The 18,375-nt window shown below is 49.5% G+C and overlaps 1 protein-coding gene across 17 annotated transcripts in view; it reads right to left on the bottom strand.

Annotated features, from left to right (window-relative positions):
* Nucleotides 1-387: 387 nt before the first annotated feature.
* Nucleotides 388-18,375, bottom strand: part of TSPOAP1 (TSPO associated protein 1) — a 161,570-nt gene continuing 143,582 nt past the window's right edge. For 14 of the 17 annotated variants that reach the window (XM_050928880.1, XM_050928881.1, XM_050928887.1 and 11 more), the window contains 2 exons: nucleotides 16,668-16,796; nucleotides 1,659-2,288 (listed from right to left, as the gene is read on the bottom strand). In XM_050928880.1, the coding sequence (XP_050784837.1) occupies nucleotides 2,073-2,288; nucleotides 16,668-16,796 (345 nt within the window). In that variant the 3' untranslated portion in view covers nucleotides 1,659-2,072. The other 3 variants (XR_007770337.1, XR_007770338.1, XM_050928892.1) reach the window with 3 other exon arrangements.

The raw sequence follows: 18,375 nt of genomic DNA, 5'->3' as shown, positions 1-18,375 counted from the left end.
GTCCCACAGCTGAACCACGAGTCCACCACCCCCTCCTCATTCAAGTCCCTCCTGGAGACTCACTTCTGCTGTGACACGGACATGAACTCAGCCAGCTCAGACAGCCATTAGCCAAGAAAACTAAAGAACTCCGCCCCACCCTTTCATGCCATGCCCCTGTCTATGCTGAGTGCTTCTGATTGTCATTCTGCCACCCCACCTACTGTTGTTTTAGCCAACTGCAGCATCATGTCCACCTCAGCATGTTCTCTCCTCAGGGCAGGGCTAGTTGGTCTGATTTCACACTTTCTCTGAGCACCTCATTGTCTCTTGTTTGGAAGGGGAAGGCGGGGGGGGGGGTTGGGCGGAAAAAATAAGCAGCAGTGAATTTACCCTTTTTTGTAGAAAAAGTGTATTTTTGTGAAAATAGATTTTATTATAATAAATTTTGATTTTAAATACAAACATACTGTACCACCAACACCCATGGCTGTGGCCTGAGTATCATTGAAATACCAAACGTAGCTGCTTTGCTCAAAACAAATACCCACCTGAAACATGCAAAGGAATGAACGCTGCCATTAAAGGATAGACCCATGTATTACAAAACTCTCCTTGGCTATAGAAAGAGATCCATTCTCAATGTCTCTTATGAAAATAGCTGCAAACTCGCTGGCGGGGTTTTGCTCCCAGCTCCGCTCTCCAGACACACACACAGTCAGGATCACACAAACATCCAAATGATCCAGTCAAGAGTTAAATAAGCAGATAGGTCAAATAAGGCGGGATCCCCGGCTGACTGCAATGACCATGCACCAACCAAACGCCAGGAATGTTAGTCCAGCAGACTCCTGCTAACCCTGCCAGCAGCCCTGCGGAGATGCAAAGCTATTTAATGTATCCCCTGTGCAAAACGCTTTGGGGCACTGACTCCATGGCCGTTGGAACCGGGGGGGTTGGAGGGACTAGTGCCCTTCCACTGGAAACAGTGGTGGTGCCACCCCGTGTAAACTCGTGCATGCCAGGGGGAGGGGGAGGCAGAGGTGAAAGTGGGACCCAGAGGGGCAGGACTGGGCCTGGAAGCCAGCAGATGCCCCCAGTACCCTCCATCCCAGCCTGGAGATGGCTGACCTGCCCCTTCCTTGCCAAGTGTCAGTACCATCCCCTACTCCCCTTCCTATCGCTGTCTGTCCCTCCCCCAATTTTCCAGAAGCTTCTGCCCTCCCCTCAATCTATTCCTTCCTTCTTGGTGAACTGTCGCAGTGCAGCACGGCTGAGACAGACAGGATGCTCCTAGGCACAGCTGCATATTTACAGGTTTACAGTACAAATGTCTAACTCATCAGCCCAGAGGCAGCAAAAGGGATCGACAGGGAGAGAATCAAGCGCAAACACATTTCAGGGAGCGGAGGAGTCGCCAACAGCCTAATCTGAACGGAAGAGAGAAATGCCAGGGCACACTAGTCAACGGCGTCTCAGTCTTACAACAAAGGAGTGCTGCCGACGGGGTCGGGCCTCAGCGGGAAGAGCCGGTTAGCAAAATTACAGCCAGAATATCGTCTTTGAAATTCAAATATTTACAAGGAGTTGGTGCTGTTCACAGCTGGTTGGATCTGGGCACATTACTGCAAAGTATCTGCACCCCAGTTCCCAGGCCTCTTTCTGAGGTACCTGCACCCGTTCCCAGGCCCCTTTCCGAGGTACCTGCACCCCACTCCCAGGCCCCTTTCCGAGGTACCTGCACCTCAGCTCTCAGGCCCCTTTCCGAGGTACCTGCGCCCGACTCCCAGGCCCCTTTCCGAGGTACCTGCGCCCCAGCTCCCAGGCCCCTTTCAGCACTGCCCCCGTTGCAGCAGCACTACCTCTGCCCAGACATGCGTTATACTGAGCGTGCAGTCCCACAGCGGCAGGACTCTATGTGATGATGAGGTGAAGGAGGCCTAAGGTTGGAGCCATTTCAAGTCTTCAATAATCAAAGTTCACCTTCCCTTCTTCCAATACTCTGCGGTGGTTAGTTTGCTGCAGAGGACTTGTCCGAAATCTCCCTGTCTGGGCTCCGCAGAGAGGCCTACGGAGAGCAGCAACATCCTTTTCTAGTTCTTCTTACTGGGCCCTAGTTTCTTTAAGAGCTTTTTCCCCTTGCAGAAGAAGCTTCTTTTCTTTTTACTCTGAGTGGACAGGTCACTTGATTCAAGAGTCTCTAGTGATGCCTGGTCTGGACTTGGGTCACAGATGAGAGTGCAGGAAGGTGGCACTTCAGGAATGTTAGGCCAGGGGTCCTTCTGTTCAGCAGGCCCATCTAAATTCAGCTAGACAGGAAAAGAGTGAACAAAAGAGTGAGAAGAGTTTAGACTCGAGCAGTGACACCATTGCCACAGAAAGGCCGTACGATGAGAGAAAACCCTGACAGCCCATGTCCAGAGCTGGTCATCTCTTCCGGCAAAGACCACCTCCCCAGCAAATTCAGCCGGCCCATTTCAAGTGGCTTTAAAATGCTCCCCAGCACCGACCAAGACCATGCATGGGATCAGGTTTTGCACAGCCCTTGGTAAATTCTGGGCTACACAATGAGAGAAGGCCACAGGCTCCGAAGTGTTGGAGACAATGCAGCCATCTGCCTTTGGGTGACAGCAACAGAGGGTTGTGGGTGGCACCCTAAAGATACCACAGTAGGCTGCTTGAGGGGGTCAGCCTGTGGGCTACCCACTAAATATTCAGGCCACAGGGTGTGCCACTAAGCCTCTCCTCAAACTGGGGAGCCCAGGGCCTGATGGGGAGGGATGTATGTGGGGCCTGTGCAGGGACAAATTGCTTGGCCAAGCATGTGCGATAGCTAGAACTCTCCCATAACAGCAGCTGCTGGGCCAAACCTGAGCTCTGAGCCTTTTCAGGGTCCCTCAGCACCAATCCCAGCTCAACCATGGCCAATAGTAACTATGGGAAGCAGCGTATGACCTGATGGGCAGGGAGGAGTTAATCATAGACCTGGACATAGAGGGGAACCTTGGAGCAAGTGACCATAAAGCAACTGAATTTCCAGCAGCAAAGAAGAGGCAATCAGCCAGCAATCACAAAGAGGCGCTCGACTTCATCCAAGCAAATAGTGTGTGTAGCACACAGCACAATGGGGCTCAGCCTTCTGGGCATTACTGCAATGTACAGCATCATAGCAAACATTGGGGGCAATCCTGGCTCCTGGAGCCTCTCCCTTAAGAAAGAGTAGGGCCCTTTACAGGCCGAGATTCCCCTCCCTTCAAGCAGGAAACGCCAGTCCTTCATGCAAAGTCAAATTATGGAGGTAACATTTCAAAAGCACTTCCATGTCTTGGCAGCCGGTGTCTCTGTCAGTCATGGACTCCAAAACCCGGACGGGTTTTTGACAATGGGATATGGGCTCCTAAGTCACTCTGCTCTAGGATCACAAAAGTACGAAGTCCCAGATTTAGGCTCCAGTCTGATTTGCAAAACTCCCATTGACCCTGTATGTGCCTAAACTCACTTGGCGACTCTGTTTCTGAAGTAAAACGTTCCCTCAGTGCCTAGATTTCTGCTCTCAGCATACACGCTGCTGCCTGCCACTCGCTATTCGGCTGCCTAAATTACATGCAGAACTCGGCGTGTGCTTAGAGGGGGCCTAGCAGATCAGCCCCTCATGGGAGTTCACACAAACCAGTGGGATGGGGAAAGGGGAGGCCCCCACAGATATTAGCCTAGTGGTTCAGGTACTCATCTGGGCTGCGGAAAACCTCCAGTTCAGGGCCTCACCCTCCACCTGATGAGGAGGGATTTGAATCAGAATCTGCTACCTCTCACACTAGTGCTCTAACCACTGGGCTCTGGGACACTCTGATGGGGGGAGGGGTGGCCTCCCTCCTTCTCGTTGAAATGGTTTCACTCTGGCTCTATAATTAAAGAGCAATTGGAGCAGTGGAAGTGGACCCTGGTCTCCCACATCCTGAGGGCGCGCACTAATCACAAGGCTAGAGTCAGTCTCATGTGTGTGCCTGCTCTCTCTCGCCCCAAGGATTCTAATGACTGAATTCACAGTGGAGCAGCTTCAGCAGAAGTGGCTGTGGGGCCCCCACATCAGAATATCCCAAAGTTTAGAGTTCGATCACTCCCCTCAGTGGTAACAAAGCCCAGTTTAAATCCCTTCTCCTTCTCAGGGGCTCTCCCAAATCCCAGGGGAGTAGCTGAACCACTGGGCTAAACATTATGAGAGGTCGTCCTTTCCCTGCCCCCACCAAGCTTCCTGCAAAAATCACCTTAGGTGCTTAACTCCCAAGTGGGGTCCCAGCTGAGAATCACTAGCAGAGACAGGTGCCTGTCTCCAGGAGAGGGAAGGGCACCGCACACACCTCTCTCACAGCATCTCCCACTGGCTAGCATAGGCAGTTCCCTGCCTAGCATGCTGCCTTCTGTGAAGCGCGATCTGAGTATGTCCACACAGCAACACAAGCCCAGCGGCAATGGGACTTGTGTTAGCAGACCTGGGTTTGAGACCCCAGAGCTCAAGTGGCTACACTGATTGCCAACCCTAGGTCTTTAACCTGGATGTGAAATCGGGGCTCTGGCATCCACACTGCAACATGCAGATCTGAGACCAACCAGCAGCATCCGACTTTCTAGCACCCGCCCAAAATGTGGCCGCTCTGGATCTTTGTTGATGGTACCCCGTGGGAAAACTTGACTGTCTACCCTGCATGTTCCAGGAAGTTGGAACCACTTACCAACACATTCTGCCCAACTGTCATTTTCGTCTGTGCAGTCCCAGTAACACGGAGGTGCTGTTTGAAGAACTTTTCTCACTTGCACTTTCACTCTAGTTTCAAGAAACATGCACAGCTTCGGTGAGACACTGGTGGATATTTCAGTGGTGTTTTCTGACCCATTGAAGGCACCGGACAGAGTTAATGATGGAGGAGGAGGAGGAGGACACAGACATGGAAGTCTCAAACTAGCTGCTGTTGCTTATAACACTCAGTACATCCACTGATATTTCTTGTACAGACTGGCACTTCTGGAGCAGGGCCACAAGGACAGACTGGTGGGACCACATTGTCTTGCAGACCTGGGACGACCAGCAGTGGGTTCAGAACTTCTGCATGAAGGAAGCTACTTTTCTAGTGTTCTTTGAGCAGCTTGCCCCGGCTCTACAGTGTGAAGACACATACATAAGGGCGGCCATGGTGGTCCAGAAGCAGGTTGCTGGAAGCTGGTTACCCCAGACTGCTACAGGTCCATTGCAAACCCATTTGGGGTTGGAAAGTTGACTGTGGGTAAAGTGGTGGTGGAGGTATATGAGGCACTCAGACGTGTGGTTTACCACTAGGTGGCAGGCAGTAAAGATGTTCCTGACATAGCTGCTGCCTTTGAGAGAATGTGGTTTCCAAACTGTGCTGGGGCTGCTGATGGGACTTGTGTGCTCATAGTTTGGCCTCTTTCAAGGAGCTCACGAGTACATGAACCGCAGAGGTTCTACTCCACTGTTCTACAGGCCTGGGGTGGACCACAGAGGGCAAGTTATGAGTGTCACCATAGGCTGCACCGGGAAAGATCATGATGCCAGTGTGTTTCGCTGATTGGGAGTCCACATTCATGGACAGGCTGGGACACTATTCCCACCAAACGACATTGTCATGAAGGAAGTTGCTGTCCCCACCGGTACTCCGGGGGACCCCGTGTACCCACTTTTGCCTTGGCTTATGAATTCCCACTCTGATCTTTGTGAAGCCACAGGGGAGCCATTTCCCCTGAATGGGCCCAGGACAGCGAGGGGCTGCTGAATCAGGATGCTCATCCACAAAGTGCAGCTCTCACAGCTGGAGCTGGATGTACTGGGCACCAGAAGGCAGGGATGCTTTGTGCTCCCACACCGTGGGCTTGCCTGGCCCAAAGGAAGAGGGGGAATGGTACCTGTATGAATGTTGAGTGTGTGTGTGTGTGTGGGAAGGATTCATTGCTTGTGGAGGGTTTCAGAGCTGGGGGAGCTGACTGCCATGCAATGTACTTATGAATGATCTCACTGAATAGCAAATGGAAGTAGGGGTGGGGAGTTGATGTAAGGCAGCGTTTTTCAAAGTTCGGGTCATCACCCAGTACTGGGTCGCAGCATGTCAGGCACTGGGTTGCTCTGGTCAGCACCGCAGACTGGGATGTTAAAAGTCCCGTTGGCGGTGCTGCCCAGCTATGGCAGGCTAGTGCCGACCTGTTCTGACATTGCGCTGCGTCCCGGAAGCAGACAGCAGGTCCAGCTCCTAGGCAGGGGGGCCACGGGGTTCCGCATGCTACCCCTGCCCCAAGCACCAGCTCCGCACTCCCTTTGGCCGGGAACTGGCCAATGGGATCTGGGGGGGGGGCGGTGCCTGTGGGTGAGAGCTGCGCTGAGCCACTTCCACGCCTCTGCCTAGGAGCCGGACCTGCTGCTGGATGTTTCAGGTGCAGTGCAGTCCATGGTGCCAGGACAGGCAGGAAGCCTGCTGACTGGGGGCTGCTGGAGGTAAGTCCATGCTCAAACCCCATGCCTTGATCCCCTACCCCAGCCCTGAGCCCCCCACAAACCCTGAGCCTCTTCCTGTACCCCAAACCCCTCATCCCTAGCCCCACCTCAGAGCCTGCACCCCCAGTCAAGAGCCCTGACCCCCTCATGCACCCCAACTCACAGCCCCCTCTCATACCCTGAACCCCTCATTCTCAGCCTCACCCCACAGCCTTCACCTCACCTCAACTCTCTGATCCAGCCCTGAGCCCCTCCCACACCCCAAACACCTCATCCCCACCTCCGTTGGGTCGTGGGCATCAACAATTTTCTTCAACTGGGTCCCCAGAAAAAGTTTGAAAACCATTGATGCAAGGTGACTGATGCAGCTAACTGTACTGACAACGAATGTTTGGCAATTGTCCCTGGTCATGTGTTACCTTTATGATGTGAAATACACACAGTGTGGTGTGATGTGATGCAGTGATAGCAATAAACTTTCTTAATAAAAAGCTTTACTTATAAACATGGCCCAGCTGCCATTAGCACATCAAAACACCAGCAACAACAAAACCTTTACAAAAGAGAACAAAGTGCATGAACAAATGCAAACGGTGAAACCATGTTCAGGACAGAAACCCATGACCATTGCATATCCCCTGGCTCTCCATACTCCCTTCCCTTCCTTCCACAAGTGCTGCACACTTGAATCCTAGAATCTCAGGGTTGGAAGGGACCACAGGAGGTATCTAGTCCCACCCCCTGCTCAAAGCAGGACCAATCCCCAGACAGATTTTTACCCCAGTCTCCTAAATGGCCTCCTCAAGGATTGACCTCACAACCCTGGGTTTAGCAGGCCAATGCTCAAACCACTGAGCTCTCCCTCCCCCCAGCTTGGCGTGGGGGAGGAGTGGGAGAGGCATCCACAGACAATATGGAGGGCTGCATGTGCCACAGTTGCCCTGGCCTGCCGCTCACTGGGCCCAATCGCATGGGCCACCCAGCCATGGTGTTGTCCAAGCTGTTTCTGGACTGCTGCACGGGAACAGCCAAGGGGACTCAGGCCTTGGTGTAGGGGATGAAGTAGGAGCCTGTTAGAACTTTTTGAGTGGCTGCTGTTGCTTTCTGCTGAGCTCTGTCCTCCCTTAGCTGCCGTTTATGGTCCAGGGACTACAAAGAAAGTGCCCGTTCCTAAGCTGAAAACCAGTCCTCAAAGGCAGCCTGAGCCTTTCCCCTTGCCTCTCGCCACACCTTTCTTCTAGCCGCAAGTCCCTCTGCCCTTGGTGCTGGACCTGCTTGTGGGCCCTGTCCAGAACTTCAGCCATCAGTTCATCACGGAACTGATCAGTTCATCACTCTTGCAACGGTCTTTGGAGGTACGTTGGTCCAGGCTTCTCCTGCCCTGTGGGCGAACTGTGGAGGTGCTGCAGTCAGTAGGGGGCGAGGGGCCTGGCAGAGGACCAGACACTGAGGGTTTTCTGCTCACATGCAGGAGCACTGGAAGAATCCATGTGGAATTTCAGAACATAAAATGTTACTTTTCCAAACTGAACTTCAGTATATTACGAGAGGGATGCTACAGACCACAGAGGCTCCCTGAACACAGCCTGGCTAATCGCCGCAAAGATGTCCAGAGACAATGACAAGTTAAAAATTACAGCTGCTTTTTTCCCCCCTTAAAATTGCAGAACAACTTGAGTTAGCGGGGGAGGTCGGTGGCCATACACTGCACAAGGTTTTCCTGTCATTTCTGGCATTCTGCATTTTGGAGGACGGAACAGTTCTTATGGTGCCTGATTGGCAAAGAGAGGTGTTACTCCAAGCTGCCAATGGGAATCCTGCAGTGTGTGCCACTGACGTATTTAAATGTGCAGTGACTGAACAGCACATCTACGAGTGCAGTGGGCTGGTCAGCTACTGAGGTGGCCTGGGAAAATACAACCTTCTCTATGACTACCTGCTTCATGAGGGAATCAACAGGATGCTGCATTAGCTTCCACGCAGCTTAGCCTGTTATGGATCCATGCAAGCACACAGAATGCCATGGCCATCCCCGTCCCTGGAGAAAACTTCAAATCCCAGTTGTATTTGGGACAAATGATTTCAGCACCCATGGACTGCATGGACTCCCTCAAACTGAAATGGACTAGATTTGTAAATAGAATACGTTTCCACACTCCTCCTCTTCGCAATTTTCAAGTGGTTCATTACACCCGAGTGGTTCCAGAGCAGCGTGCTTACAGGGGTAGCAACGTAAGGTTATTATTTTCTACAAACAGGAAAGCACTAGCAAAACCGTGCCCCTTTCCAGTAGAAATTCACTTTTCAAGGTATTTTTTACTGTCTGCACTGTGTGATTACCATTTTTAATTCCACATGGCGGGGCAGGGCGAGGGTTGCTGGGGACACCAAGGTGCTGACATACAGTCTGCCATTAGCGGATACACACTGATAGCCAGGGCTAGTGATAACTCTTGCATTAGTTCATAGAACAGAAATTTTCTCCCATTCCTATGTTAATAGACATTAACATGGAGCCAGAAACTTACCAGGCTCCAGGACGGCTTCTGCCTTTTCTGCTTCAGTTGCAGGTGCCACAATGGTTCCTTCTGTGGCATCAAAAAGCTCCTCTGAGTATAGCCCAGGTTGTATTGCAGCTGCTTTTGCTCCAAAGCCTCCTCTGGGGCCAGTGTCAGCTTTGGTGGCCTCACTTGCTGCCTGCCACTGGCTGCCCTCAGCTCCCAGGCTGGCTCCATGCCACGCGCAGTGCCCAGCACCCAGTTAAATGCCTCATAAAATGATGTCAGCGAGATGCCCATGGTGCTGTTCTGGTCCCTGGTTTCCCTGTACTCAGTCCTGAGCTGTGTAGTCTGCTCCCTGCCCTGGTCACTGGCCAGTAAATTTGCCAGCTTCTTCACTATTTGCCGCCATGCAGGGTCATTCCTGGTACATCTCCTAAATCCACTGCTTTGCTGGCCCCACAGCAGAGATTTCCCAAATCTAGCCATGCTCCCAAAAGCAGCGCGCTCTGCAAAGGACTGCTTCTGGTCAGTGTCCATTTCAAACGCAGAAGGCTCTCTGAAGGTATATTTGGAGCGTGGCGGTCAGAATAAAATGGAATGGTTAAATTCTGATTTCCTGAGCTGCTGTAATACAACAAGGGGGAGTTGCTTCCATTTCCCTGGAGTCAACTGGTAATTCTTGGGAGAGAGAAAACAAAGGAAGTTGGCCTGTAGGATTATGGAATACTCTTGGCAGACTCCCAGAACCCAAGTCTGGGGTGGCTGCATCTACACTGCAGAATGATGGGGCTTGAACCCTAGGTCCTAGCTTGACTCAAGTTTGAACCCTCCACCCTCTCAGGGTCCTAGGATCCTGGGTCTGAGCCCAAGACATTTGTGTCTAGATGGAAGGGGGGCTTGGGCTCAACTCTGAGTCCAAGCCCGGGGTTATGCTGCAGTGTAGACATACCCTAAGGCAGTGGTTCTCAATCTTTCCAGACTACTGTACCCCTTTCAGGAGTCTGGTTTGTCTTGTGTACCCCAACTTTCACCTCACTTAAAACCTACTTGCTTACAAAATCGTGAAGCTTTCCAGCTCAGCCATGACCTTAGCCATCCTGGGCTGCTAATACATTGTGGACCCTAGCACAACAAAACAGTCTTTGCCCTCCTCTGCCCTTTCTATGACTCCTGAATGGGTATTGAACATTAACACCGACTTGTCAGGTCTGAGAATCATCCTTCCAACTTCCAATTGTACTCACTACAGAATAATCACCCAAAGAGTAGCTGCAGGCAGGGGCAGAGAGGTGGGTTAATCACCAGCATGCTGTTCTGAAACAGCATCCCAAGAAGCTCTGGTCAGGAAAGCTTAGCTACTCAGGACAGCCCCAAGTCTGAGTTTAGGTTCTATAGGAGTCAATGGGAGTTAAGCACAGGCACAAGTGGTTTCATGAATCAGGGTCTGGAAGTGTCTAGCTAACAGAATCAGACTCTCAGGGTTGGAAGGGACCTCAGGAGGTATCTAGTCCAACCCCCTGCTCAAAGCAGGATCAATCCCCAACTAAATCATCCTGCTCTGCCTGGGAAGAGTATGAGTCAGTGATCTAGACAGCATGATGTTCTGCCTAGGGAGGGGTATTAGCAAAGAGCACAGAGGCTGTCTCTGGAGACAAGCAGAAGAAATGCAACTAGAAGGCTGTGTGAGTGTAATGCTGTTGTCTTGTGTCACTTGGGGACTTGGGCATGGGAATACTTTGCTACCAGGAGCTTGTTACAAAAAAAACTCAGCTGCTGCATAAAAGCAGAAATGGAGGCTCATATGGCTGGCAGTCTGGAGCCTGTTTCCTGTGTCGAAATAACAGACTTAGCATCCCTGCATCACCCCACGGCTGAACTGCTCCATGCCATTAACACAGTTAACAGGAAAGGCAGGTTGTCCATGGTCTCTTCTTCTTTAGAGTTAAATTCACCTCTAGTTCATTCATTTCTAAGAAGAACAAATTATAAGGTGAGCTGAAACACAACTTCTAGGGAGTAAGATCTCCTGAACATCTTGTGGGGTGGGGTGTGTTACATGGAAAGAAGTCATTGTTTAGGAGAGGGTGTGACAAAAGTGGAATCAGTATTCTCGAGAAAGAGCTAAATGAACCTTTTAGAGAAATCTGGTTTGGTACTGATGCAAAATGCATATCTGCTCCCAAATCCAATGAGTTAACAGCAAGCACAGTGACTACAACATTGCTTTCCAGCATCCCAGATAACCAGGGGCTTGTTGCTGTTCACGGATTTCATAGATTTTAAGGCCACAAGGGACCATTATATTAATGTAGTGTGACCTCCTGCATAACACAAGCCAGAGAACATCTCCCGGTCAAGCCCAACACGTTTGGCTGAGCTACAGTATACTTTTTAGAAAAACAGTCAGTCTTCATGTAAAGACTCCAAATGATGGGCAATCCACCACATCCCTGGGTAACATGTCCTAATTGTTCACTGCTCTCAATGTAAACAATTGGCATCTTATTCCCAACCTGAATTTCTCTAACCTCAGCTTCCAACCATTAGATCTTGTTCTGCTCTTGGTGACATACGTCCAACGAAGTGGGTATTAACCCATGAAAGCTCATGCTCCAAAATGTCTGTTAGTCTATAAGGTGCCACAGGACTCTTTGCTGCTTGTTCTGCCCTTGTCCATTAAATTATAAAATAAAGACCTTATACTTCTGGAACTCTTCTCGCCATACAGGGCTGATAGACAATTGGTTATAACAACAGTATTATTGTACTATATTTGAATAAATCAATTCAAATATCAAATCTCCATCAGTTAGGACATGACTAACTGTCTTTGTGGTCACACATCCTTCTGATTGCCATCTCTGGTGAATCTCTCTCTCTCTCTCTCTCACACACACACACACACACACACACACGCACACCCCTCTCCTCTCCTCTAAATTACATAGAGGCAGTGCACTCAACTGGTACGTAACAAATGGAAATTCAGTTCTGGATATTTCTCCAAGAAAAGAAACGAAGAAAAATTACTCTGGAAAGATCTTGATAAACAGTGTTAGTGTTGAAAAAACGAACAATCATGTTAGTCTTTTCTCTTCTCTGTTACTCATGAGTCTTTTCTGAAATGATAAATCAAATGTTAGAAATCAAAAACACAGTAAAGCTGCTCCCCCTGCACCCTTCAAATGGTGGAGTGCAGGAAGTCACACCCCACAGCTGCTTGGATGCAATCCTTTCTGCGACTGCTGTCAAACAGAACAATTATCCACCTGGGTTAATTTTAGGGACTAGCACCACTCTATTTAGTCAATTTGCTAGTCTTTGGATTGTTTACGGGAGCCCCAGGGAACATAGTGAGGAGGCATATGAGAAAACTGAGCAAAGGAAAATGCAGGCTGAATATGGGAAACTATTGCATGCAGGCTGAGGTAGGAGCCCCATCACACGGGACAGCTACACCCAGTCTGGATAAAGCACCATAAACTACTGTGCAGAGAAGAACCTTGCCCTAGCTGGGGTCTGCCTGAAGGACAAAGCAGGCCCCTTCTATCCCTTATTTCTAAGAAACCAGCATCATACCACAGTCCCCAAAACCACCAGATAATTGTTCCAAACAACTGTACTTCACAGCACGGCTTCTCTTTGGTAATGAGCCTCATGCAGCCAGCCCCTCTGCAGCAGGGGAAGGAGAGAAGTCTGGCTGCAGGGCAGGCAAAGGATTAAGGAGACCTTCTCCCATACACTTACATGGTTGCTCTCTCTCTATGTATCATTCTTATCTATCACTGGACTCTTCTTTTCCTCATTCTCTGAAGAATATAACCGCCAGGGTTGCATAATATGGGCAGAAATAAATAGATGAAATCAATTAGAATGGAATACTTTCTAAAGGTGCTTTACAAACCTCAGTCTTTGACAGAATCGGCATATTACTGATGCAAAGTACACCCATAAGACCAATTCCTTGATAACAACAACTAATCATTGACGTTACCATGGGATTTTCACTGTCGCATCCAGTTTTCACCTGCTCAGGACTTCTCAGGGAGTTTCCCTTTGAGGATGAGTTTTCAGTGCTTAGTTTTCGTCCAGAAGTGACATTTGTTTGAAAGTTTAAGCAAAATCCCTTCATCTCTTTCAGTTATTGGACAGTTAAAAATATCCCCCATGTCTGCAGAATTGTACTAATTGTTTAGTCACCAATGATCCACATAACTCAGCCTCCATCCTCCTTCCTTTGTCTGGAAATTATCCTCACTGAGGGGCTGGGACCCTGCTTGGTGTGGGGGGAGGAGGGGGAGTTTAATCCAGAAAGTTATAAGCAATTGGAAAATCACTTCTGAATGAGCCCCTGCTAAGATCTGAGTAGGGCCAGCTTTGTTGTAACATCACGTTGTCCAGTGACCCTGCCCAAGAGGGCAGAATGGCTCAGAGGCTGCAGCTAGGCAATCTGGCAGGAGGAATCTCATCCCTAATCTTCCAAAAGAGTCCAATCATGCTTTCTCGCTGCTGCTACCTCTCTGTTGCTTTTTCAGCTCTGCTGACCCAGTTTTGCAGGAAACGGTCCCCAGCTGAATCAAGGTGGCAGGAAATGTGAGAATTTCACTCTCCCCAGCAACCAATCCCTCTCCCTGGTCAGGTCCAGCCTCAGCAAATAGGCTGTGTTTAAAGCCATGCCAGCTAACACTCTTTAACCAACACGAGAGTAGGCCTGTAAAAATATGCTAGCTGGTTATGGTCAATCCTGTTCCCCCAGATGTAGTTTGGTTGATGTCAATGACTCTATATTAATTCACAACGGGTGAGGATTGAGCCCTATACCATGGCGAGGGAGGGGGGCAAGGGGAGGCTATACTATGTAATAGGAGTAAGAATGCAGCTCAAGGGTCCTGGAATGAGGCTTTATTACTATATTTCTTCTGCTAATTTAGGAGTGTGTGTAAAAACTTCACTTCCAGGAGCCTCCCAGTAGTGCCCTTTCAATCCGATACCACGCTGTTTTGCAACGGACACAACCGTCAGGACATACAAATTCTGAGTTTAGTGAGAGGTGGGCACTCTGCAGAGACAATGCTAAGGGAACACTAGGGTAGTGAGACAAACCCTGTCGCCTAACACTTCACAGCCAGCAACTGCTTCTCAAAGGACAAAGCAGAGTCTGTTACTATTAATCTATCAGAGCCTCCAGCCAGACTCATGCCAAGTGTCCTCTTTCCATTGGTGAGCTTTCTAATTAGCTCCTCCTCCACTGCGGTCTCTACCATGCAAATGAAGATGAGGTCACAGCTATCTGCCTGTGACATCACTGAATGTGGCAGGCAGCCATAAGCAGCTTCAGGATTCAAGTTCTCAACCACCAAGAGTCAAACTTTTGTTATACAGGGCCTTTGTATTCATTCATGTCTCCCTCTGGTTCCTTTCATTGGAAGAGCCTGGGGCAATTCAAGTGCATTCATTAATTAGCCTCATAAGACACTAACTATGGGAGGAAGGTGGTCATTCAGTTGTACCTATCTAGGCACTTATGCCATGATCAGAATTTATACCCACACTGGGGAAGCTGAGGCAAGTATAGAATTCAGTGTCCTATTTCTGGTTCCCCTCTGTAATCACTCACTCAAGCTATACAATGTGTGACAAAGATTCAAATGAGAAACACCCGGAGAACATAAACTCTTCGGGATAGGGATCATGTCTTTGTATATTTATACACAGTTCTTGGCACATGGTGCCCTGACCTTGAAACGGGTCATACTCAATGTTCATGTCAATAACCACAGCAGGGAACTGGGAAGGATGTTGGGGTAACTTTCTCAGGAATGTATGGAGCTTGATATGAAAGTGAGCTGACCTCAGCCCCTGAGGGGAACAAAGGTAAACACTGGTCCATTTGGGAGGAATGTATATCAGGGAGGAACTGGAACGGGTAGATGTGGGAGGCATGTCCGTGTACAGCAGGCAGCCTATTATCAGTTAAATTCAATCCCTAACAATTGATTCCCCAAAATACAGCCTCCATCTACCCCAGCTTTGGAATCACATGCCAAGCCACATAGATCCAGAGCCATTAAAACAGTTGGATCTTAATTGGGATTAGTCTGCCTTGATGCACGTGGACATCTGTTTAAGAGAGCTATGCAGAGCCCTGTACTCTAATCTGTGTCCATTCACACAGTGGGGAATGCAGAGACTAAGGAAAGTTGTACTGTGAATTTAAACTGATACTGTTAACTAGCGGGGCCCCCTTGTGGGCACCCTTCTTCCAGTGTCAGAGCAGGGATTTTCACTTTACCTTTTGTCACTTTGGAAGTGGTTTAAACTAAACTGAAAAAGCCACTCTTACTCTGGAATAAGAGTGTCCAAAGGGGAGTGGTATGAGTGTAAATACAGCTCTCTAACTATACCTGTAAAATTAAACTGTTACAACTGGTAAAAGTTTCCCAAGCAGACAAGCCCTTCAAATCAGGGTCAAAGGAATCTGAACATCCATGACTGGCAGCTCAGGTTAGCCAGCTTTGGGCTGGCTTTAGAAGATGGGGCAATTAGCCTAACTGTATTTGACTGGTCTGCAAAGCAGGCACAGCACCTTCCCTGTATGAGGAGGAAATCAAGGCACTGGAGCAGACAGACATTACAGAACATGAAGTCATTGGAAATGAGGGATATGGTGCAGTAGGTGGGGAGGGAGGCTTGTGGAGACTCTAGTGTGGTTGAAGGCAAAGGCCAACGAGCAGGAGGTGGCTGAGCGTGAGGGAGAGGGATGGAGGCGGTCAGGAGCTGGGAGGGCTGGTGCAGGACTAACAGGAGGCAGGAAAGCCAGGAAGGTTTTAGTTCGGGTGACACTAATAGTTCCAGCTTCTTTTAAGAGGCAGAAAATCTTAGGAACTTGGGCAGTCAGGGATATGTGCCTGTTCCCAGACTTAGGCTTGGTGCCAGACTAGGCCTGCGGCTAATGCACAGCTCTGACAACTCTGGGACTTAGTGAGTGGGGAGCTACAGAGGTAATTTCCCAAGGTAGCTGACGGAACCGAGATCCATTTGAGAATTAAGGCCCAACTAAGTGTGGCCTTCCCCTGGCAACCACTGTGGCTGGAGGCACTGCGGGGGGGTAAGGAAGCACAGAATAGGGTCTGCTTTGGGGAGAGCAGCTGGCTGTGCCAGGAAGCCGAGGGGGGAGTGGCTGACCCCAGGAAGCAGGGGAGGGAGTGGCTGACCCCAGGAAGCAGAGGAGGGAGTGGCTGACCTAGGATTTTCTGGCTGTGAGTTTCCTGGGTTTGAGAGGTGCTCTCATAGCCTTGCATCCTTTTCACAGAGGTGCATGTGGGGATGTCCCAGTGGGTTTTCAGGTGTGTCACACTCACCATCGTGCAGCAGTGAGGGAGCAAGTCCTCAAAGCATTGTCTTGCCTAGAGGCTTCTCCCATCCTTTAACAAGTGGCTCTAATAATTCCCTCCAAACCCTTGAGCTGCTCTTGTGTGATAAAACCCACTAGACAAAGTGCAGTGATCTGAGTGGCTGCAGGAGATGGAGTGGGTTGCACTCATGCCCTCCACTCCACACCTCTGCTCACTGTGGAGTTTTGTATCTCTCCCATTTCTCAACTACTGGACGTCTTTTTATATGGAGATGGTAACAACAGTTTCTGTCCCAAGAGTCCTCTGCATTGATCAGCTGCCATATCACCTTACCTGACTCTCGGCATTCACTGCACACGTGTCTTGGTTTTCCAAATGAAGCCCGTCAGCCATTCCTCCATCCAGATAGACAGCTTCCAGGAAGTTAGATGGGACAAGGCCTCTCTGTCTGTTTAACTCCCCCTGCAAGGTCAGAGGAGCAGTTTAGATACACCACTAAGAAAGGCTGACTTGAGAAATGAAGCAGAAACCCCACTGCACAGGGCTGGGCAGATTGCAGCCTGTAGCTAAACCTGGCTACAGTCATTAGGAAATGTGGCCTGCCTTGCTCCCACAGGCTAAAAGGATCAAGCCTGGGTTCTGCTCCTGGCTCTGGCCTGCTGGGTGACCTTAGGCAAGTCATGTCCCCTCCTGGTGCCTCAGTTTCCCCATCTCTATATTGAGGATAATGGTCCTGACCTGCATTGTAGAGTGCTTTGAGAGCTAAACTCTGGGGCTGGGACTGTCTCTTTGTTCATCAAGTGCCAGCACAATGGGCTCCTGGGAATACAAAGGTTGGGGATGATGAAAAGCACTATGTAGGAGCTGAGGATTCCTATCATTAGTATTGTGCTGGGAGTGGTGTAGGCAGATCTCATAGAATATCAGGGTTGGAAGGGACCTCAGGAGGTCACCTAGTCCAACCCCCTGCTCAAAGCAGGACCAACCCTCAGACAGTTGTTTGCTTGCCTTTTTTTTTTTTTTTTTTTTTAACCGCAGTTCCCTAAGTGGCCCCCTAAGGATTGAACTTACAACCCTGGGTTTAGCAGGCCACTGCTCAAACCACTGAGCTATCCCCCCCATACCAACACCTGTTCCACTCTCACTACAAGAGCAGGAGCAAAGTAAAGGGACAAACAATGGAGCCAGATGGACAGACACTGATCACCATAAACCTACAGAACACATTGATACCTGGACAAACAGCAACTGACTTTGGAGAAACAAAGCGAAATGATTTGCCTGTTCTGGTGACTTTCTTAATCCTTCTGATTCTATTTGGCACTGGGGGTTTAACTACAGCTTCTCTGAACAACAACAGGTACAAAGATACTTTATCCAACAGGATCCCAGGAATACAGAGCCATAGTAAATGGAGTGCAGAACTAAACTTGAAAACAGAGTCTTGTAGGCAAGATGGGGATCTTGGCACAACACTGTGTAACATAAATATCCAATTCCTTGCAAACACCCTGGAAGATTCCTGGGCACCTGTAATAGCCCTGGGAGAGAATTAACTGAAATGTGACTTTTATACTGGGACTTTCTTTTCTCACCAGCGAGAGAGTTTGCGTTTAGTGGAAAATGTCTGTGACATATTGTTGCTACAGTGAAACTCTGACAACATCAGGAGTGTCTGGTCATCCCCAAGTTCCTGTGTAAATGATATCATAGACCAGTACACGGTTGTCACGTTGTATGCTTAGCTGAAATGAATGGGTTTGGTTTTGTAACAAGAACAGACTGGTAACAGCTAGAGCTGTCTGAATTGTAGAATATCAGGGTCGGAAGGGACCTCAGGAGGTATCTAGTCCAACACCCTGCTCAGAGCAGGACCAACCCCCACTAAATCATCCCAGGAGGACTTTGTCAAGCCTGCACCACCTGGATAGCTGAGCTGCTCCATGTCTGGTGGGGTGCTGGTTTGACACACTGTGTCTCTCCTCTCCCTAGAATAGCACCTCATGGGCAGCCACCGCGCCATCTCCCCCACACTGCCAGC

This window comes from Gopherus flavomarginatus, chromosome 19 (assembly GCF_025201925.1).
Source record: "Gopherus flavomarginatus isolate rGopFla2 chromosome 19, rGopFla2.mat.asm, whole genome shotgun sequence".
Taxonomy (NCBI): Eukaryota; Metazoa; Chordata; order Testudines; family Testudinidae; genus Gopherus; species Gopherus flavomarginatus.
This window is presented reverse-complemented; position numbering and strand designations above follow the sequence as displayed.